The following is a 24,035-nucleotide window of genomic DNA, read 5'->3' on the forward strand; positions in this document are numbered from 1 at the left end:
CCCCCCCCCCCCGGTTTCCCCCCCCCCCCCGTCTTAAACATCTTGTGATTTGGACATCGACGACATGAAACATTCAGTCGTGTCCTAATGCACTTGTTGATGTTTGTTTGTCCTTGTTGGGTTTTTTTTTTTGATAAGGTAAGATGGATGTTTGGGGAAGGAGGGAGGAGTTGGTCTGCTGGTCTACAGTGCAAATGAAGGGGGAGGAGCATCTGTGCAGCATTTTGACATAAGGATGCTACACTGCCTCCATTCAATGAAATCCTGGTAATACTTCACTGTCTGTACTGGAAATACTGGAAATGTTGGTTGCACACACACAAATTAACACTACCTCTAGATTTGTTTGGTATTATTTCAAACTTTTTTTATTGTATGTCATTTATTGTGAGGCAATACATCGCTGACCCAGTTTGAAAAGTGCTGCCGACCACCACAGATGTGACAGCGGTAGAGTCCTCTCCTTTTCGTCCACAGTGTAAACTAACAGACCCCAGTCATCCAAAGCTTCAGCACCCTCCTACATTGTGCTACTTTATATTTTTTTATATTTTTTTTATTTTTTGGAGCAGAATAAAACCGTGCAAGCACAAGCCCCTCCCCCCCTAAAAGAAAACCATTTTGTATATTCCAAAGACTTCACCATGGCACTTCATTCATTCAAAACAGGATCTGTATGAACTGCTATTGCCACACTGCATACTTCTGTACATCTTCATGGTTTTACCTCTGTTCAAAACTGCAGTGCCGTGTTGGGGTGGGTTTTTGTTTCTTTTTCTTTCTTTTTTTTAGTCAGCATAGTGCATGATGGACTCTACATAGTTTCCTGGGAAGAGGCCAGTGACGCCGTTACAGACGCCTTCGAACCAGCCGTCATCGTTCTTCTTGATTATGTAGATGATGGCTCCCTCCATGAAAGACAGCTCATCCTCCTTGTCCTTGCTGTAGTCGTAGATGGCCACAACTGGGAAGAGGCAAGAAAAAAAATTGTACCAGTGGAAATAATCTGTTTTCCCATGGGTGAGGAACAAGAAAAGCAAAATTGTGTCGCTTGCTTTCCCTGGCACTAACCTTTCTCTAAATAAGCCTTGGGGGCCCATTGGGGGTCTCCGTCAGCGTAAGGATCACTGTAGTGAACCACTGCTGCCTCCTCTTCTTCATAGTCCACAGGTGGGGGAGGAGGAGGGGGAGAGTGTTCCTCAAACACACCCATGTCCTCTGGTGGAGGCGGAGGAGGCGGGGCAGGGCTGTCTGTTACTGGAGGAGGAAAGAGTGGAGGAGAAAAAGAATCGCAGAGAGGAGGTTAAAAGAAAATCAAATGAAAAAAGCACAGGAGAGATAAAGCTGCTCTGATCTGATCTGTTGCTGTTGCTGCAGCGTTTGAACCTTTTTTCCATTTGAGAATTCAATACTTCTTCCATCAGTTTTTGGCAAGACAAGGTCAAGGTCAAACATGGCAAAATTGTCTGTAACAATATTTATTTCTTTAACTATTTTGGCAACAAATGTTAGTGTGGAGGAACCGAGAGAATAACATTCTACACTGTACATACAGTCATCTTCTTTTTTAACTATAGATTATCATCATTTAAAACATGAATTATTATCAACATTGTTACTAAGAAGAACCTGCAGACGCTTCGGTTTTACATCAAATGCCATTTAAATGTGTAGTAACTTAACTGTGCACTAGAGGGCAGCTTACTATTTAGTCAGGCATCCTACAGCACCTGCAACTGCTGCTGGTAGTGTTCAATTTCCAGAGCCCTGTTACACATATTAAGGTCATCAGTCCAAATCACCTAACACTCATTTCATTTAGTAAGTTTAATTATAGTTTGTGTAAATTTCATTTCCCAACATGAATGTCTAAATGCTGTTTCAGTAACACCAGGAATGTAATTCTAGTGAGTTTCTGTCTGCATGCTCACACACAAATGCGATGTGGTAAAAGAGGTGGATCGGTGTTGTACAGAAAGTGTTGTTTTAAAAGCTTGACCTTGCCCTGAGCTGCTTCCATTGGTCCTGCAGTTTTAGTCTTTGAACTACATTTGTGCCTCTTGGAGCAAGTCTCCCTGCATCCTCGTATCCTCAAGTTCACTAAGAAAAACTGCAAATTTTATCTCACTAATTCATAAGCCGTCTTTCGCAATGAAGAACTGGCGATAAGGCACCAGAAGATTTAATTTAATGCATCGCTTCAATTCCAATCTGTTTACATGCCTGTTTTTCCACTGAATTAAAATCTGTTTAAAAATTAGGGGCTGAAAACGCTTCACTAAACTGTATAGCAATAGTTGTCTTGGATTTTAATAATATGATATGATCCTTTTCCCCTTTTCAGGTCTGTGTAAACACAGCATGCATTACACTTAGTCCCAGTGCTAGTATGTATTTGGTAAGGACTATATCGGACTGAATTCCCTGTGTAATGACAGTGAATTCCAATTCAGGAAGACAGAAACAGCAAGACAATCTCTTTAAAAAGCACTTGTGTGGAGACTATGATTTTTCCACTGTTGAGGTGGTAATATATACAATCAGTATTTGGTGAATTGTGTCTGTATGAGACATCAGTGCTGTGACTTGCTTCAGATTGTGCCACTCTCTGTCTGTTCAGTCAGGTTGGGTATTGTTGCTCATACTAACTAGCCAGTTCTATTTACATACTAATCCCTGTTTCTGCCGCTGGAAATTTAAAATGTATCACTTCCTGTGAGCCAGAGGATTTCTACAGTAAAGTCTTTCCAGACATGGACTGTCTAGAAGAGCAAGTGTAAAAACGTTTCACAAAAACTGATACAGGATTACATGTTTTTATACAAGAATTTACCAATTGTTCATTTCAGGCCTGTTGAAAGGCAGCAGCCACTAAACGTTATAGCAAGACACACCTATATTAGCATTATCTATTCTTTATCTGACTGCATGACTCATATCCAGCAGTGTTCTTCACTTCAGTGTGATGGCAGACTGTATTACGTTTACACCAGACAGGTACAGACAGTCCCGCATCTCCACACAGCTGCATCTTTGCAGACGGGCGGGTGGTGAATCAGGACACGGCATCAGGTCACATTTTCTCTCCTCAGCGGACAGAGAGCACAGGACGCATAGCTTTCAGTGATCCATCCATCACCATGGCAACAGACAGACATCCGAGGGGCGAGTGCTCGCCGTCAACCCCACATACAGTGCAGGAGAGGGTGTGCTGAGTGCAGCAAGCCACAGAGCAGAGTGGAACTGTGAGGCAATGTGTGGATGCCGAGACCATTTCAGAAGTCTAAAGAGATGTGATGAAGGTATCTCCATGTATGTATCTATGTACAGTATGTGACCTAAACCCACATAAAGATGAAATAAAGGATTTAGCTTGATGACAACACATGTACAAATCACCTTTTTCATACATCAGTGCAAGTACTTCCTTTCTAAATCTCACTCCCTTTTTCTTACATCATTACAGTATGAGCAATTAAAACTACTGGGGTGCTGGTTGATCGGTTGGTTGAACATCTGCTTATATTTCATGTATTTGCTGCTGTCGCTTTATGGACATTTAGAGATTTGTATTGTAGGTAATTCAGTACATTCTGGTTTTTGTCCAGCCCTGCTACTGTCTATATGTGCTGTATGTGAAAATGTGTGGGTGTGACTGTGACGAGTTTTGTAGTGTAATCTCTGTAGGTACATGATTTCTTGTGAGCACAAAGTTATTTTTGGAAATTCATAGTACATGCATGTGTATATGAGCTTTATCTTAACTGCACTTAAATCTTCATCTATCTTCATAGATGCATGCCTGTCTATATATGTGTTGGGTACTTACTGCTCTCCTGCATTCTGGCCACAAAGCCGGTCAGAGGGATCTGTGGGGTCAGCTGGACCATGGGAGGAGGAGGCGGAGGAGCCACAGACACTGGAGCAGCAACACCCAGAGAAGCAGAAGGAGCAGCAAGGAGAGAGACAGTGATGGAGGTGGTGAACAGAGAGAGGATGACAGAGCAAGAAAAGAACAAAAGACATCACAGAGGAGAAAAAGGTCCAAAAGTAGAATAGAGAAAGATGAAAAAAATAGAATAAGACAAAAAGCTTGTGAGCGGGCGAAACAGTGCAGGAAGCATTGCTGAGCAACTCATTTACACATTTCCAATCAGTGTTCTTTTGTGCTACGTTTTTTCAAGCTGGGCTAAAGACGCATTCATTTCATCTCAATCTGAGAATCTACCTTATCAGCATCTGTTTTATGTCAAAAGCAAAGGCTGTAAGCAGCCAGAGATTTTTGCTTCCAGTGAAAGTGGCACAAAGCACCACACAGACCCCAAAACATAACAGTGGCACGGTGACAGCGCAGAGGCAGAACTACTTGTTCTCAAAAAAGCATTTACAGTTAAAGCAGCAGCATCTAGATCTGATCTGACTCAGGATTTAATTGAATTGTCATTAGGGTGGTGTGTGAAGATAAAGAGCAACATCCACTGAATGAACTTGTGTCTGTATAATCTGTCTTTAGCCCCTATAAAGAGGGTTTTGGCTACGCTGTCTTTAAAAAGGAGATAAATGGATGAACGAACAAAGAGAAACACAGCTGTCCTCACTGAAAGACATGATGTCACGCACACGCAGGCCAGGTCTGACTCATAAATCACATGTAATGGAGGGGCGTCTGTAATCTCACTGGGCAGTAATGTCTTATTATTCCACCCAGCTCTCACCGCAGAGCCACATCCATCCACAGTTACACCCCGTGAGATCAATGAGCTCCCTCATGTAGCGGAACTGGCTTTTTGTGCTGTAAAACTTCTATCACAGCCGCCTGAAATCCAAGCGTATCTTTTACTTTAATTAAATTTCAATGACAGAGACGATATGATGTCCCAGTTTAAATCCCTGCTTGATGCAGCTCTGCATCATTGTCTCTCTCCTCCCAGACAAGACAGGCAGCTTCCTCCTCCTGTGTTTTGTGCCAAGGAAGATGCTTGTCCTCTGAGAGAGGAACCATTAGAGGAGAATGGCTCAGAGTGATGCCTGCCAAAATAAATTCCGGTCTTCTGACAGAAAATATGCATATGTCCTGCGTTTCCCCTTGTCTAGCAGCTGTTTATGTGTTTTCCGCCCTGAAATGCCTCCAGCCTGTCTGTCCTGAACAAGAAACCCCCTCCAGCTGACTAAAGTGATAATGTCATAACTCAATTATAGGCGGTAATGAAACGCTCTGCACAGCGGTGCTGAGGTGGGAGGGTTTCAACAACCCTGACTTCAGTAATCTCGGTTCATCATTCATTTTCCTTCGCTTCTGGAAGTGCAAGTCCATTCATATCTCTTAGACCCAGAGGACAGTCTTTAGCAGTGGAGCAGCAGCTAGAGGAGGCCAAATTTTATATTTAAAATTTCATTATATCTAGATAAAGTTTCTCAGGAGATTTAAAATGTCAGAAATTTTACATCATATTCACTTATACTGAAAATCAACACTAAATACAGTAAACAGTAATATTCCCCTATTTGAAATATCCCAAAAACCTAATTTTACACAATTTCTACACACCAACTGTCTAACATGCTACAGTGTATATTACAGACTTACATTATTGACAGATAACTGCATGAAATCTGAGTTACCGGCGTTCTGTGGGTAGGCAGGGCCCCCGTTGATGTGAGGCTGCTGAGAGGAGACGGAGGGTGCACGGCGGTAGGTGCCGGTGGCCGACACCATGGAGGCCGAGGAGGTGGTGGAGGAGTTGTGACGGGAGATCTGGCGGGAGATGGTGCCGAACTGGGACATGGGGATGGGGCCCAAGCCGGGGCCCTGGGGCACTGAGGCTGAGGACGTGGCCACTGCAGGAGAGGGGAAGCAGATTACACAGCAAATTCAATTTACTTTATTGAATAGTACAAGTCCACAAAAAAACAACACACCTTAGTCTTATCCACTTATTATTTATTATATTTATCGCTTCTCAGGCACTAAAATGAATAAATGAGTTCTTCTGTTTGACCTAGTACATGTCAGCCTGAGTGAACATGATAATGTTTGAGTGAGAGGAAATGTTGAAGACAAGAATGGACCAATCAGAGCCAGAGTGAATAAATGACACACACAGAGATACAGATACTGAATCCACGAGTGTAAACAGCAGTTAGTGCACACTGTGATGAGCAGAGAGGTAAGTACAGCTGCTGAAGCTCACCTTGCCCCAGACTGGGAGGGGAGGGGGTGGGAACTGCTAGAGGGACACCAACTACACTGCTTCCACTGTTCTCCCTGCCGCCACTACCCCCGCTGCTGCCACTGCAGAGAGAGAGAGAGAAGAGAGAGAGACTTTGAGGTGATCATTAGAGGATGTGTGAGACAAACTTAATTACATGACAGCGGTTGACATCCTGTCATTATTCTCTCATACGTCATTCTGTCATAACAATACAGAAGCGTCACTGTGGCAACAGATTCTGTGATCGTGCTGTGTGCGCTGTCAGGAAAAACAAGCACATGAATATTGGGCAACGGTATGGGAGCACACACTCACATTAGCAGTTACACAGTGTAAGAACAACAATATGAGAACCAAGGCTGTGATTGAGGGAGTAATTAGACTTTGCCTAAAGGTGCTGAGTGTAAAATCTGAACACGCTGACTTATTATTAAAAAAATATTATGTTAAATTAAATTATTATTCCATTACATTGGAAACTTAAGTGTAGTTATCATAACCAAACAATGGCACAAAAGAAATAATTAAAAACAATAACACAGAAATGTGATGCTGCCATTAGCAAGAGTATTTAAATGGTAGATACTGCCTCAATTTTCAGAAACACCAGCACTAACACATTAGCAGTGACATATTTTTGTTGTGCTGGCTCTGTAATGCAGCAAAGTGAAAGCGGGGTTAATGGTCTGACTTTTGGCTTTAATTTGAACAAATTTATTTTCATATTGAGTGAGCAGTAGTCCGGTCTTTACCCTCTGTGCGTTCTGATCAAGCTTAAGCAATTTACTGAACTCCAAACAGCTCCCGATGGTCCGGCACAGCAACTTGCATGGTAGCCTGCTGCCATCAGTGTCCAAGTGTGTGTGTGAATGAGGTCATTTACCACTTATAAACAAGGCAACAGCCATAACACCTTACATTTGTATTTAGTAAGTTGATGCCCCTGATTTTAGGGGAAGATTCCTTACAGTTATCCTAATTTACATGGTAGATACTAAAGGTAATACACGATATGAATATACAGTAATGAAGTTATTACAGCTGTTACTCAGTAGTTAAGGAGTTGATGTTATGATAAGTACACAGCATCATACACCACATTTTTACTCACTTCACACGTCGCAGTAGGAGAAGCACAGGCGTTGTAACAACACTAATGATAGCTCTGTTGAATAATACCAGGACCTTGACAGTGGAGCAGCGAGATGTCATCGTTAACTTTATTTTTTACACCTGTGCTTTTGCTACATGTCAAAATACCCGCTGTGAAAAAAGGCCCATGCAGAGGCCAGCCACACCTACACAGGTGTTTTCACTTATTCTGTCTGATTACAGGTTTAAGTTTAGTTTCCTGAGGTCACCGCACTCAACACACAACACTGTACCAAAATGTATAGAGAACAGTTGTCCTGCCCTCACAGTTTAAACAAAACGAGGCGATGAGAGCGAATAAGACACAGTCCTGAGAGGAGGTCTAATCAGGCAGTAAGTGAAAACACAGAGGCCGTGGAGGCCAATAAGTTTTCATTTATTGCACATCACTATACTAACGATAGAGCAGTTTGCCACCTGTATACTTTACTTTGTAAAGTTCCTGGTTTGATCTTCACACTTCTTCACACTTCTGTTTGGTTGAATGTGGTAGGTAAACTGTGGTTTGCAGAGTGTGACCAATTTAGCTGCAGAGTGCAGATGTGGTTAATGTGAGCAGCTTTTCAGTGCATCTACACTCATGCAGTTGAGTTCTAGCGGAGCATAAAGGTTTCCAGACATAGATTATAACTCAGTTTCAGCAATAACTACCTGTGTGTCCTGGGCCTCTGGTTGAGCGAGGCTGTGCGTGCAGGGCTGTGCTGGCTGCCCAGTCGGGCCGGGCTCGTCATGTAGTCATTAGGCACCACCGGAGGCTTCACTGGCTCCAGTGTCTTGTAGGGAGTGTTACGCCTGGACAAATACAGAAGGAGAGAGAGCACAATTAATTCATGTTTTCATGAAGTGAGAGAAAGTACAGAATCGTTTTTTGGATCTTTACAGACTCATGTTATGGAACCACATCAGGTGTTCATGGTGTTAACCACTGTGCAATGTTTAACCGTCTCAAAATAACAGTATGATGGTGTAGAACTAGTGTCTACTAAGAACTAATTTTACTGTCTGAATTAAATACATTTTTAAAAACTACCGCTCCTGCTCTAAGTTCTTACCCCAGGGTACCACGACCAGCCATGGGGGGGCTCGGAGGTTTCTGTGTCGGGGGGTTGGTCCTGGAGAGCGTCCCTCCTCGCCCTGCTGCATTATTCCCATGTTGCTGGAGGAGCAAAGATGAGTTAAAACACTGCTTTTGTTTAATCTGATTAGCTGACACCAGTGTTTCCCCTGCTACTAAATATTAAGGCTGAGGAGTCTGAATAAGCAAAATATGGATTAAGAGCATCTCCTCTTTGGTTTTAGCTGAGGATACGTTTCTGGAGAAACACTGGCACAAGGTTTTTCTGTCCACAGACAAATATCAAGACATGGAATAGGAGACAAGGAAAGATATGAGGGGAGGAAAAGGACAGAAAGCAGCACTGAATACGTGACTGGTGTCTTATATTGAGAAACTGTGCACATGTAATGGGATGCCACTCACTGCTGGGTATTTGGATGAAGAGATACAAGACATAGGAATATGTAAATATTAGAGTAGATATAGAGCATTAGAGAAAATATTGTTAATATGAAATATAATGTTTAATATCTCCTGTGTATCAAGGTGCATTAATGACAACTGGTGACCTTGTGACCAGTTGAATACAGGTAACAGACATCAAGAGATTAAATATATTCAATGTGTAATGATTCTGCTTTGTCATACTGTAATAAATCAGAATCAGATTTAATCCATGAAAACTAATTCCATTGCATCAAAAATTGTAATTCCTGCACATGCATTACAAATGAAAGGCAACTGTTATAGGCACATGGATACCTCGACACTGTAGCTTTGAGTTCTATGAATACATGACAAAAAGAGGAGAAAGACAACCATGTCTTACCTTGGCCTTAAGCCACTGAGTGCAAGCAGGCAAAAAGAGAAGACAGAAAACAAGACATGCTCATTGGTTAATGGTTAAAAAGTGAGTAATATTATTTTTATAGTGACAGCAAGCGTGACATTTATGCATTTTGCATGAAGCACTCTTCATTATTAAATTTGACATACAGTAGATATAGTGGAAAGAAACAAGTAAGGGAGTAGAGACAGGAAGAGGACATCAAGGAGACTAACATATATACAGTATATATAAGGAAACACAGCATTGGAATATAAGGTCCATTCCCTTCTAATGTCAGACGAGTGTGTGTGTGTGTGTGTGTGTGTGTGTGTGTGTGTGTGTGTGTGTGTGTGTGAAAACCTAGCTCCACTAGCTGCCAGTCTTATCGCAATGGGCTTTTCTTTTCTTTTTTTTTTTCCAATGACAGGGCTTAAGCTGACAATGATTTTCATTATCAGTCTCTTTGATGTACAAAATGTCAGAAAATAGCACAAAAAAAAAAAAAAATGCTCATTACAATTTCCTTGAGCCCAAGGTGACATATTTAAATTGCTTGATTTGTCTGAAACAAAGAGTGTGTCAATCTAAAATTATATAAAACAAAGAACAAATTATCAAATTTTAGTAGCTGCCACATTTTCTTAAACTTTTAACGATTAATTGATGCTAATAATTCATTTTCAACAAATTGAATGATTAACTCATTGTTTCAGCACTAATCACATTCTGAACTCATCTTCAGTCACAATTTATGAAACATTTATCAGAATTATCCCTTTACAGTAAAGTGAACCTACTTCCTCAACCCTGTGTGTGTCTATGTGTGTTTATGAGCCTATTCTGTGTGCATCAGTGTCTAGACGTGTGTTACACACTATAATCAGAATGAGAATCACTAAACTAGGAATAATGAGAATTGGCTTTACTACTACATAGCTGTGCTGACGTTTTAAGTGTTGCTCTGAGAGGGGAAAAAAAAAAAAACTAAAGCGCAGTGAGGTCATAAATAACAGGAGTGAGGTGTTCAGACTGTCGGAGCAGCTGAAACTATGTCACCCTGGTAACTGCCAGTAATGCCAATAAAGGCTATTATGGTGGAGGGGTGAGCACAGTCATCCGTAAATGTGTGAATGGGTCTTTCTATGCTCAAGTCTGACTTCCCATCTACCCACGGGTGAGTTCCCCTGGCTATGTGGATGAACGGCAGAGGGGTGGTGATCACGCCTCAAACGCTCCAGGGAATCCACCACAGTCAGGAGGAAACAGGCAGAAAGGATGGGAGCGCTAATAAGCTGATATTTCTCACATTTCACAGCATGATCGCAAAATGAACATGTATATGTATGAACACAGATACACAAACAGACCCACATGCAAACATCAGTCTACTACAATTCTCTATATGTGTGTCTAGTGGCTGGGGCAGTAGTGAGTATGAAATGATATCAATCCTTCATACTCTGAATTATTCACAGACGTGTGTATGTGAGAGAGAGAGAGAGAGAGAGAGAGAGAGAGAGTTCTGGGGGGAAAAATATGGAATATGATATGCATTTCTGTCTGCACTAAGCCAGACAAACGCACATCCATGAGCACAAATGCAGCCTCACACACACAAACACAAACAAACACACACACACACACAAAGCCAGAAAGAGAAATCAGAGAAAATTTATAATGAACCTATAGCCAGGGAGTCTTCAGGCCCCAGAAGTTTCTCTCTCTCCTAAAGTGATGATCCAAACCTGATTAAAAACACTAAACCTGATTAAATTAAAAGGTGCTCTACAAATGTAGTAATCCCAGATTTAGTCATTTTACAAATGTCTGACTCATGTTTCCCATGTAAGTATAATTAAAAAGGAAAAAAGGTTGCACATTTTCTAGCATCTACACTGATCTGCGCTGATTTCTGCAGAGATTCGTCATTTAAAGCATCCATGAATGATGCTTTATTTGCATAGTGAGCCTTGCCAAACGTGTCTCAGTGTGAGCCAGCTCTCCGAGGAGGAAACACCAGCTTTTGAATTTGAATCAGTGGATGTTTGAAAATCAGCAGACAGCCACTATCTCAACAGAGACAGACAAGAGGAGAGGGATGAAGAAGCCGACCCAAACCCGCTGCGGAAATTTATGACCAACAATCAACGCACATAAATGTGTGTACACACTGAAACACAAGCACAAAAACACAGAGTGCTACATGAAAGAGGAAAAGAAGAGGAGCGGAGAGGAGACAGCGGATGGATCATGGGGAGAGAGAATAAAAAATTGAAGAATGAGCCGGAAAAGGGTTGAGAGAATATTTTCCCACGATTCAATAGGGGATGTGATGGCGTGAGTAACACTTGGCCGAGATGTCTCTTTCTTGCTCCCACTCTGAGCTGCACACACACACACCCACACTCCTAATAACTTCCAGCTTAGGAAGCTGTTACTAGGCATGAGCAAGATCTTGGACAGGCAAAGCTTTTTAGCCACAGTCAGCTACCAGACTTAGCATCTTGTTCTTGGACAAGTGTTTCTTACATTTCTAGGCGTTTCTGGACTTAATTAACTAAAAGGCCAGTGTATTGATCGGCCTGCAGTGTGAGTGGATGTGTGTAAGTGGATCATGAAAGCAGACACTTAGCTTGTTCATATGAAAGTGCCAGGTGTGAACTCGACTAAGTATGTGTCTTCCTGTCTTGCAAAACTGACACTGCAAATCAAGATAATGTGTCAAAGTAATGACTGAGATTAAGCTGCAACAGTCTGGTTTGTGTTAGAGCTAGAATAGTGTCAAAGTGCTTTTTTAAAAACCAACAGCCAAAGAGTGAACAGAAACAAGAATGCTCCTGCAACGTAGGTAAAAAAAAATATATCCATCAACATTTATTGACCTTTAAGTCTGTTTTTTTTTTTACACATTCCAACAAACTGAAGGTTTTTATTTTCAAATAACGACATAAGGAATCTTACTTTGACGCCGTGTCCCACATCATCCAGCAGTGTGTAATCGATGGGCTTTCGAATGTAGCGCACCGGCCGCTCCATGTTGCCCGGTGCGATGATCTTGTGGGTGCGAGAGGTGTTTTTGTTTGTGGTCAGGATGCCGATCTCCCGACGCGCCACCTTCTCTTTATGAATGTCCACTGTCTGCAGGATAGAGAAATGAAGGGGGGCAGTGAGTGGTCGGATCAAACACACATTCAGGTTTAACTTTGCATACAGTGAAATCTCCAAATGCATTCACCTCAACTCAAGTTGCCTTAATTTAAGAGGTTATTATTAGAGATAGGCATGATTTCTAATTCTAATAGTTTTGTTATCATATTTGATTAAAAGACCTCACCGTTGCCTGTTACAGTAATTTGCTTTTAATGTAAACTCAACACTTCCTCCATCTGTTTCACATTAAAAGCCTCCCATGAGCTCAGGGGCCATGATCACCTCCTTCCCTTTTCTGGGGTGATTTTATTATGAGTTATTTTTTAGAATTTGTAGAACCCATCTTTAAGCGTTCAAATGGCAGCAGCAGTAACAACATGACCATGTCTTCAATAACAACACCTTTTTTTTTTTATTAAACATATTTACTATAACTTGAGATCCAATGATGATTTGAGTGCCAGCATTTATTCAATATTTAACACCTACTACGATTACAGTAATGCATTTCACAACTCAGCCCTTTCAGCCAATATTGTGTGATATTAAAATTAACATGTGGTTCTATGAAAAAGAAAATCATTTCTGAATTTCATCCAGTTCACTCCTCTGTGGTTTTTAAATCCCAAGCCCTCCCACTGCTTGGACACACACTCTGGGTCCATCCGTCTGAATTTCTACTGACCCACTATTCTGCTCCATTGGCCTACACCCTGGGGGCCTTTTGAGAACGCTCTCCTTTAACCCCTCACTCCAGGACCAATTGAAAATACCAATGACCTCCATCTCTTCTGCGATTACAGTCATCATCGCTCACAGCACCTTCTCACAGCAGGCGCCTGCAGGGACCGGCCTTCAATTTATGAATGATAGATGAAACTGGAAGAAGTGATGGATGCGGGGGGTGAGGGAAGAGTACTGAATGAAGAGTATTGAAGAATGAGGGAGGGTGGAGGACTTCATCTGTGGAATGAGGTCACACTTGGGAAGAGAGCGCTGGTGAGTGTAAGTGTATGTATATACACTTAATATATACTTAAATAAACCTATGTTGCTAATGCTAAATGTACTGTAGCTTATTAGATGGTAAAAAACAGTTTTTGTGTGTGTGACTTATATTGGTAAATCATTTTCTTATGTGTGTGTGAGACCCACACAGCAACAAGGTCACACATCAATCATCATTCAATGGACCTGACAGTTCCACTGCTGCAGCCGCCTCTGTCTGGCTGCTGGAGATGAAAAATACAACTGAGAGATTGAAAGTCTGATAGGTGTTGTGAAGTTGACCTGCAACTGCCACTCCCTCCTGCTGCGCACAACTCTCTCTGTGTCTGTTCATGTGACCACCAGTACACACACACACACATATATATATATATATATATATACTTATATATATATATATACTTATATATATATATATACTTCGCAGCAGGAAGTGGCTTCATATATATATATATATATATATATATATATATATATATTTAAATAGACAACATGCTAGGCTCTTTTTTTAGGAAAGGAAACTGAAGCGACACGCCCAGCCTCAGCTGGGAAGTAAGAAAAAGACCCGCCTATTTCCTGCCAGTGATAGGCGAGTAGAGGTGGAGTGCAGTTTAGAGAAAGTGAGAACAAACAAACTCAGAAGGGCGGAGAGGCAGAAACAGAGAGATGAGATAAAACATAAGTAAAACTAGAAGCTTCTGATTGGCTGTCATGATCAAATAGAAAGAAGAAAGGAAGGTGGTGATGAGGTAGATGCTCAGAAAATGAACTTTAACGTCTCCAGATTTAGGCATTCATTATTTAAAAAGGAACACACACTGTACAGCAAACAACAGATGCTGTGACCACCTTGTGTTTACACTGCATTACCATTTAACAGAAAATAAATCATGACAATGTGGAAACATTAAATCATGGTACACATCCGCAGGTGATGAGCGGACCCTCTCAGCTTCATTTCAGTGTTTCCACTACATGCAGATTGCTGAAAAAGTGAGCTAATCTTTATGAAACATCTAGACTGTTACCTAATCGGTGACGACAGACCTCTGCCTGCCCTTCCTGCGTTCTCTCAATCTCATTTTCTTTTGTAATCTCTTTACACTAATAAACATCTGGCTGACTGCTCAACCTCTGCAGTGACAGCTGGAGTTTTCACTGTTGGATCTATACAGTAGGTTCAACCTAGTAAATCTGTGGTTCAGCTAATTCTCTGCAGCTCAGGGGAACAAGCTGTAGATGTCTGCTGTTGCTGAAGTGTTATTGGCAGCAGGAAAATATAATGTAGTCTGAAGTGAGATTACAAGGCATGTCAGCAGATGTGTGATTTCATACATCAATGATCTAATGTATGGCTTGGTAACAAGTCTACAAATCAGACATATATACTGTGGACGCTAATATTCTGGGGTTTTGGATGAAACCTCACAACTGTGTCATTATCCTTTTTTCATTTTACACTCACATATAATTCAAGGTGGTTTCTGCACTTGAGAGGATTTGACCAATTGAAATTGAGCTGCAAGAGGCACAAGTGGGTCACTGAGTTGATGAATGACAATTTTTGGAGAAAAAGGGAAGAGATGAATCAGAAAGCAAACTGGCAGACAGGGCTCAAAGAAACGGAAAAGAGGGGTAAAGAGACTCATGGGAAGGTCTGTCGTTTCTTTCCATGGCAATAGGATCAAAAATAAGCAGTACTACTTTGTTTACTGTTGCACTGGCTTGGTTTCAGATACTATAACTGAATGCACATACAACCATTCAATTGAGCTGATGCACACAAAGAGGAGAAACACACTGCCACAGCTCTGCTTTGATTGAATGCGCTGTTTTGCATTTAGGTAGTAGCTTCTCTTGGATAATTTTGTGACAGCATACTCTGCTATGCGCTTGCAAATCCTACAGAGCTGGGACTTGGATTTGGCAGCAATGTTTGGCTACCGTCCTCTTCCTAATCCCATTTAACTCTTTCAAGTCAAGACAATTTCCACAACCCAAACCAGAAAAATACTTGGCACCATCGATCAAGTTATAATTTAATTTATTGGACACATCACTGCAAGGATAATGAATCTGCGCCGTGGAGAGGTGGATGAGATGCACGTAGAAGTAAATTCACTTTTCTCTAGATTCAAGCAATTTGAGGCGCTTCCAACCAGTTCGCACTCTGCCTGAGATATTGAGTTTGACACATCAACAAGGATTTCCATATGATGGTGCCTTTTCATATTTTTATTCTAACATTCATGTCAATTGGATGGCCCTTCATAAGGTTTACATGAAATCAACTTGGCTGACTCTACAGGGCTGTTAAGTTTGCAATATTACGCCATGTTTGTTTATTGTAGGGCTGAACAATTAATCAAAAAATTATTAAAATCGCAATATGGCCAAGTGCAATATCCAAATTACAGGAGCTGCAATTTTTTTGGTAAAGGTAAAATGTGTCACAACATCCCATAAATGAAGCACTGTGCTGTTACAGAGATGCCCTGGTCCATAAATCGTATTTTCCATGCGTAAGGGAACCTGCTTGTTTGATACAAGCCCCAACAAAAATCACATCATCACCATTTTTATATGTTTTTCATGAAAATGAAATGCAAAACAGCACAAGTATACCTTGATGGAATTTTTCACATGCAAAGGAAGAAAAAGCACTTAATTAATAACTTTTACAATGGTTTAAATTCAATTTTCCTGTTCTAAGGCATTTTACTGCTATGAAAAGTCAAAATGGCTGCTATGAACAAGTTCTATTTTGAACAGAGTGGAGCTGATGTCAGTCTCTTCCTTTATACTTTCAATCCCACCTACAGTTAAGTGACCACACTGACTCAGCAGTTTCTGCACCAGTTTACTGTCCAGTGCTCACAACAATGTTTAAGGCCCTACAGTGCTATTCCATCTGAAGAGGAGATATTAAAGAGGGGTACATAAACCACCACTGACCATCTCTAAAGGATCAATAAAAGACTCTCATTGTTTATCGTTACACTGCAACTAACTCCGCTCCATCCAGCAGCCTGTGGAGTGAAGTGGGAGCTGGAAATGCTAACCAGGCGAGAGTGCTGGCGTCAGGATTTCACTTCATCCCTGACAGGCTTAATGAAGCACACAGGGAGAGGACGGGGACATTGGCTGACACTGGCTGACAGGCAGGATGGCCGCATGAAGCGCACAGAGAGGGGAAGCGTTTGATAGAGAGAGGACTGCTGATGAAGCAGGAGGGACTGAAGAGGGGCTGTGGAGGTTTGGCAGCTCCAGCATGATCCATGCCCCCTGCCATATCTGTCAGTCTGTATCATGTGTGAATGTGTTATTGTGCAATTTGATGTTAAAACATAGAATAATACCAGCCGGTTATTTGTTTTGTAATAAGTTTCTTCTACAGGAGACAATCTATCACAGCCATACGTTGATCCACCAATTTTCTTATATATATATATATATATATATATATATATATATATATATATATATATACTGTATATACATATACATATCAAAGCTCAAAGATTCTCACGTATTTAAATAACAACCAAAAACATTGATGAAGGGTGAAATTACTTGTATTATAATGGCTTCCACAATAACTTCGGGTTCATGTACATTACCATAGCACTCATTCCAACAACAGTCACATCACTCTATTGCTCTTCTTAGTTTTAATATAAATACTAATTTCATGCACTAATTAATTCAAATGGCTTTCACTTTTTTTTTCTTTTAAAATCACTGTTAAGCTAACATTAGTGACACTAAACACTTCCTGCAGATGTTTCATATTAAAAGGGAGCCAGTGAGCCTTGTGAGTGACTGAAAGGGTTCTAATCAAGCTAAATAATTTATGAATGAAAACAGTATTTCTATAAGAGAGGAGAAACAAGCAGAGAGTATGACACAACTCTGCTGTTATACTGATGGGATTGGAGCTGTGAAAATGTATATCATGCTGGATTTATCAAGACTACAGGTAAACAACAAGGTTTTCATCATAATGTTTTGAGTTTGCATTAAAAGCTCATTAACAGGAGCAGGATCAGAGAGGATATGTCTTATATGAGAAAATATACTTATAAAACAGGGGGAATTAGACATAAAGGATTGTACCTAATATAATTTTGTTTTGAATAAAGGCCTGGTTAGTACTGCAGTTAAGCTAAATAAATTCCACTGCTGTTATTTGAGAATTAGAATAATTTGCTGATGCAACAAATTGTTTGGTTATTTTAAGATAAATAAAGTAAAGAAAGTGAATGATTTATACATTTTATAAACTGCTTTTGCATTTTTATAAATGAAGAATGTGTTTATTTTGGTGTACGTGTGTACCTGGGAGATGTGGTTGATTGAGGACTCCATGCGTCGTAGTTGCGAGGCCTGGATGTCCAGCAGCTGCAGCACATTGTTAGCTAAGGCATTGATCTGGTAAGCCACACTGGCCAGAGACTGGGTGGTGTAGGCCTTGGTCTCCTCCAGGGCCTTCTTCTTGTCTTGAGCCTGGCAGAGAGAGGTAAGAGGGACAGAGAGGAAAATAAATCAGAAATCAAAAAAAAAAAAAAAAAAAAAAAAAAAGAGTGGAAGGATGTGTGGGTGGAAGAAATGAAGAAGTTGGCAGAGGGAAGTAAGGTATAAGGTCCAAAAAAGTCAAGAGGAAATGCTGCACTCTTCTCTCCCATTGTTACTCTCCTATCAGTTGAGTGAGTGAGAGTGAGAGGGCAGTTTTTCTACAGGGAACAATGTTTGGCAGGACCATTCATTCTCAACTGTTAAAGTGCAGTGCACTGTTAAAATCTGAAGGGAAGTGAACGAGAGTTGATATGATTCTCTGAGGGAACGACTATTGTAGAATGCAAAGCAGCCTGGAATCGGACAACAATAACTTCCGAATACCTCAGATGAACAACATGGGACAGGTGCATGGTGGGAATAGTGCCCAGTGAGCAGGAATGCCAAGACATTTCCTACGATCCCAAATCTCTACCCAGCTGGACACTTTTAAATAGCAACAGGAGTGAACGGACGTATTTTTAGTTTGGAAGCAAAACAGGGATAAAAGAAGGCCATACAGAGAACCACTCGTTTTCAGGGAGTAGGACTACAACTGACAGCCATGTCTAGTAGAAATTGTTGTATTGTTTTTTATTTCCATAAATCAATTCCTCATTAAGTGTGTAAAAAGTTTGTTTTACCAAAAGGCAAAACAACCCAAAGTTGTTTGGTTTTCCCACTAATGAAATCACAACTGTTCAGTAAAGTGAATGATGACATCTTGAAGCTACTTCATATTTATAGTGTGGATTGATCAACATTTTTATGAATGAAAAATATAATAATTTATTTCAAAAAGAATTAACTGCAAACCGCTTCCAGTCTCTATGCTAAGCTAAGCTAAGCTAATCATCTCCTGCAGCTAGCTTCATTCTTCACAGATAGACAAGAGACTGGTATCAATCTTTTCATTTAACTCTCTGCAAGAGAGCACATATGCATGTTTTTCAAAAATCTTGAACTATTCTTTCAAAAGGTTCACACCAGCTGAGTTTGATCTGTAGCCACATCTTAAACTGCTCAGTCACTATGATTATTTTGTGCCTGCTGTTAAAGCTCTAATCTAGCATTCCCATAAAAGCAGTTTGAGACAAAAGCTGTGATTTACCTGCTGTTACTATACAAAAATTTGGTAAGTGCATGTGGTAGCAGAAGGCCTGCATCATGACACCACTTTACAACATGGCCACCTGCCACCTGCTACTTTGCAAACAACCTGCAGCAACAATATCTGTTGCAGATGTCTGTAGAGACAGGCCGTTTTTTTTTGTAAAACACAGAAGCAGCAGAGGAAATATCACAGGCTTATTCAGCACTAGTCCACAGACTGGAGCCTGTCCTCATACCTGGGCTTGGAAAACGCTGACTGGTGTGCGTTCCCAATGACATTTTCAGACTGCTGAAACACCTTGCACCTTGCGGTCACATTTTCCTACTCTCATGAGTCACTCACGCATCTCAACTACCAATACAGTGCTGAGATGGTTACGCATTCAGTGCAATGCATTCAACAGGGAAGGTGTTATCAGGGGTTTAAAGAGAGGTTAAAACTTCCAATAGAATAAAACTAATTAGAAATAGTCTGAAAATATCTTGCAGAGAAAAACCCACTGGCAATAACAGAGACTACATCTCCCCAATACACATTGTTCATCATGGATCTCTCCCTCTCTCTTACTCACTCACTCTCTGCTTTGAGATATTATGTTTCATATTAAGCTTACAAAAGGCCTTTTGTAAGCACTCCACTTGGAATTCCTTTTTGTTAAGCACCAGAATCAACCTTAACAATACAAAAAATAAAGCAATTTCTGAGTGTCGTATCATAGTTAACACAATGTTTGATGCTGGAATATTCTGAACCTCGTGAGTCATGAAAGAAAAAGTCATGAGTCACAGAGGCAACGTGAGTTGAAGTGGGGGATTTTGGTGGGTTCCACATGGGGGGAAATATTAAGTAGAATCATGAGCTTCCATTCAACAGTCAATTTCTCTTAAACTAGGAAAAATAACTGACACTGAGTATCAGTGTGAGTCAAACATATTACCTGGTGCTTTGTGGTTTAAATATGCAACTGCATACTGGAACAACATGCAAAAAAGTGTTAATTTTAAGATCTCGATTTTTTTTATGAACCTAAATGTTAAGATCCATTTACACACCAATAGAAGCTAAGGCCCATCTGTGTCCTAAAAAACAGCATGATTTCATTCTTCTTCTTTACTTCAAAGAGTTGCTATTTTAGTATCCAAAGGTCTGAAGAAAGCTACTAACAAAGCTGAGTTCTGCTTTCATGACACCAGAAATGTTGCAGGTGACACTCTGTCAGTTTTTCAAATGGCCCATTTTAAATATCTAAGAATAAAACTCTGGCATCATAGTGTGGATTTACATATCAGGATGTGCATTGTCAGTTGAGTGCATAGCTGCATTTGTTATTCCCCACAGGATTATGCAGATCTATCCTACATAAAGACGACCAGGTATTGTTTTACTATGACAACAGTATGTGACAACTTGGAGCAAAAAGCTCAATTTAGGACTTTATTCAGAATACAGAAATTTATCACACGTATCCCACTGCACATAATCTGAGCATAAACTATAATGGCATGCAAAGCCTCCTAACTCTACATTCACTGTTGTGTCAGTCAAGTGTGTTTATATTCATGCAGGATTCTAGCTAATGTTTTTAATGTCCCTGAAGAAATCATTATACAGGAGAAGGCACCAACAAGCATGTTCATATTCTCGACATGACTATCCTGCCGTAGTAAATAAACACAATATTCTAAATATTGCAGTAGAAAGTGACACAACAATGTACAGGCTCTGAAAATCAGCAGTAAAGGAGATGAAAATCATCCTGCATCCACATCACATAAATGAATTAACAAAGAGCCAGAGCATTTGTTAATAACACAAGATGCTGTCAATTGAAACACTTAATTTTACCTGAGATGAGTGTGTGCTTATAATTAGATGTTTAAAGCAGACAATGACTTAATCGACAGATAAATTCTCTTGGTCCATTGTGCATGAAAGTATTCATCACTGTCTCCCTCTCATTCAACTACACATTAAATAAATACAAAATTAATGAGAGCAATAAATCTTATCTGGATGATGCAAAACTGATCACAGTGTATTAGCCACATCATGTGACTCGTAGATTTCGTAACATCTTAGGTTACAGAGAGAGATAATATGATGCAAACATGCATTACATTGTTCACAACTGTTCAATGCACAACTGTTATCTCCTCTTTGCTTATTTCCAACCTTGCTTCATACAGAGTGACACAACAAAATTTCCCATAGAGTGTCAAGAGATCTTTTCTTAATCAACTGGTATGTGAAAGATCCATCAGTCACACATTAAAACGTGTGACTGCAACACTTCACATATATGTGTTTAGCTGCTAATTATGAATTCCACTGCATCAAAGTTTGAAGCAAATTGCTGATTTGTGAGCATCATCAAACGGCAAAAAGATTTTTAAAATTTGGATTTCAGTGCAGGAAGCGTCATTCCTATCCGCGCTAAATTCTATCCACAAGTTTATAAAGGAGACCACATAATCCTCTACTAGTGGCACAGCAGGGTCAAGCTATCAACCTGGTGTTCCTGACATCATTCAGTGTCCTCACAATAATTCAAATGACTGAAATTTAAAACATCCCCAAGTGAAGGTGAATAAATCAATAAATCAGCCACCTGGTCTCCAGACTGAAGCAATGCAGATTAAACTCTAACCCGCTGTTGCTAATTGCAGATAAATTTACCTCCACCGAGCAAAGCATTTTCGCTCTAACTGCCCACCTCAAATTAATTGGCCGCTAAGGGGGATGTACAGTGGCGTCCTACAGTTTAAGACCACTGTCCCATTCCATAACCATTTTAAATAAATTTTGATAATACCACAACCTTTGAGTAAAACATCAAAACTCTCAGGCAGCTTTCTGCATATTGATATTTGGATGCACATACTGCAAAACAGAGCTGTGTATTCTTGTCAGTTTCTAGTAAGTGCATTCAAGCAGTGTAACCTACATTGCTTTTCTTATGACAACCATGGCAAAGTGATCTGACGTGTTATTACGGTATAATGGTGGGTTTTCTCGGCACCACAGTCAAAAGATTACCATGCTGGAACACAGTGGGGTTTCTGGTTTGTGCCCGTCTGTCAGCAGACACTGCTGTTCACACCAGACCATTCAGCCTACTGATGGTCTACAGTGTCAACTCACACCCATGTTTACTGAACACACTCTCACCATGGCAGTTGATGTGGTTTACTCTAAGTAACTCTTCAGGCTTGAAATCCCCAACCATTTTTGAAAAATATTTTATCCACCTCAGGTCATGAACCCTATTTTTCTGAAAATTATATAATCAAGTCGCTGGATCACCTTTAACAGTAATTTGAAGGTGGATAAATGACACTGGTAACAATGAGGCTTCACTTCAAAAAAGTTAATTTCAAAAACACAAATTAAATGACCATAAAAGTAAAACCTGAGGTCCTGGTGCCCCATCGCTTTTCAGAACTGATTCATCCTATTCCTGACACTGATTTAACAATCAGTCCAGATATGCAAAAGCAAGCAGGCACACCTATCATTAACCTGCACCATGTATTTGATTACAAGCAAATGATCCATCATGGAGGTGCTCTGGAGCCACGTTTTCAGAACTGTAGTAGACACATGATCAGTGCATCATGAGTGGTTGGACTACACACCTAGGATTTTATTTATATTTTTCTTTAAGGTCTTGGCCTACATAATGATGTCTACTGAGAAACAACCTACAACATATGATGCTTGGAGCATGTGTTAAAGGCTAATGGGAAAGAATATCCAATGGAAATCTTAGTTAGTAGGGTGTCTTTGCTATATATGGCACAGTTACACCGAGTTTACAGTGACTAAGCGTTTAATGGTGTTTTTATTTCTTTTTCTGATATTGGAGGATCCATAAATACTTATTGTTCTACTAGTTTTTAATTTTACACGAGGAAAATGTCTTTTTATAGATTCCATTTGCAAATTTTTCCAATAAAACACTATATGTGGCCTAAACGTGTGACGCCTATTTGGTTTAAGTCAAGTAAAAATGGACAAATGATGTAAAATACATATATATATATATAAATGGTGGCCGATATTATGTCCACTCACAGGTACCTATCAGAGAATGCAGTCAATGACAAACCACTTGGTCACAACAACGACACACCCTCTAAAAGCCCCCAGCAGCTAAGAGCTGAGCCGTTAACTGTGAGCACGGCTCCGGTACTCGGGGCCGACCAGCCTAAACTAGAAAATAACGAAATACAACCATGCCTGACACATTCACCGAGCTGCGGTTGATACGCCGGGAGAAAAAGGCCACTCCGAGTAGCTAGCGGTTTGTGGATCCCTTTCGTTGCGACCAGCATTTCCTGTCCCTGTGGTTTCACTCACTTCTACTAACGTTACAACGCCGCAGACACGACGGAGATTACAGATAAACTCACCAAAGCTAACGGCCGTTAGGCATCTCTTACCTGAACATAATTGTTTTCACAGTATTCCGCAACCCGGGACAGGTTCTGGTAGCTTTCCACGAGCGCTCTTTTACCGGCAGGGATTTCCTCCTCTAATAGCATTTGTAGCTCTGCCATCTTACATCCCTTTGCATTTCTCTCCTCTCTGTCCTTTTTCAGTGAGGCGCGGCGGTGATGCTGTGGTGTGCTGCTGAGAAAGGGGCTCCCCCGCCTGGCATTGTGGGGCTGCTGGCCTCCGATTCACAACGGCCCGTGACAAATCGCAGCTACGTAATAAACGAAGAGCTCTGATTGGCTGAAACGCCGACAGAGAGGAGCAGTAGACCAATGAGATTTCATTGCGATGATGTATATATTAATGGTGATATAAGTAGGCCTATATAATATAATGGTCCTAGTTCTCAAGTATAGTAGCTAATACGACATAATTATTGTATATAATAATATGAGTATATAATATATTAAGATAATAATACTTTTTTCTTCTTCTCAACATCATCATTATTATAGTTATTAT

General features: G+C 40.5%; 1 protein-coding gene across 4 annotated transcripts; it reads right to left on the reverse strand.

Annotated features, from left to right (window-relative positions):
• Positions 1–341: 341 nt before the first annotated feature.
• Positions 342–23,738, reverse strand: LOC111666574 (abl interactor 1-like). Of its 4 annotated transcripts, XM_023421938.2 has the most exons (11): positions 23,519–23,738; positions 17,747–17,914; positions 12,212–12,388; positions 9,251–9,265; positions 8,417–8,520; positions 8,016–8,156; positions 6,192–6,292; positions 5,623–5,838; positions 3,830–3,919; positions 1,072–1,257; positions 342–964 (listed from the first exon to the last, which is right to left on the reverse strand). In XM_023421938.2, exons 1-11 carry the CDS (start codon positions 23,633–23,635, stop codon positions 789–791), a joined length of 1,491 nt encoding a protein of 496 aa, XP_023277706.1. In that variant the 5' UTR covers positions 23,636–23,738; the 3' UTR covers positions 342–788. The 4 variants fall into 4 exon arrangements, with proteins under 4 accessions (XP_023277706.1, XP_023277710.1, XP_023277709.1 ...); XM_023421942.2 differs by lacking the exon at positions 3,830–3,919 and having other exon boundaries at positions 23,519–23,737; XM_023421941.2 differs by lacking the exon at positions 9,251–9,265 and having other exon boundaries at positions 23,519–23,736.
• Positions 23,739–24,035: the final 297 nt, after the last annotated feature.

Source organism: Seriola lalandi, unplaced genomic scaffold, assembly GCF_002814215.2.
Source record: "Seriola lalandi dorsalis isolate HSWRI2012SDOR001 ecotype SW California unplaced genomic scaffold, Sedor1 jcf7180002054677, whole genome shotgun sequence".
NCBI lineage: Eukaryota > Metazoa > Chordata > Actinopteri > Carangiformes > Carangidae > Seriola > Seriola lalandi.

What these genes read in the sequence shown, in the direction of transcription:
- LOC111666574 (XM_023421938.2), bottom strand. Translation starts at nt 23,635, where the DNA reads ATGGCAGAGCTACAAATGCTATTAGAGGAGGAAATCCCTGCCGGTAAA. An exon ending in CAGAGGCCCAGGACACACAG is followed by an intron (nt 6,293 to 8,015) that starts GTAGTTATTGCT and finishes CTCTCTCTGCAG; the next exon opens with TGGCAGCAGCGGGGGTAGTG. An exon ending in TGCCTACCCACAGAACGCCG is followed by an intron (nt 3,920 to 5,622) that starts GTAACTCAGATT and finishes TTGCTGCTCCAG; the next exon opens with TGTCTGTGGCTCCTCCGCCT.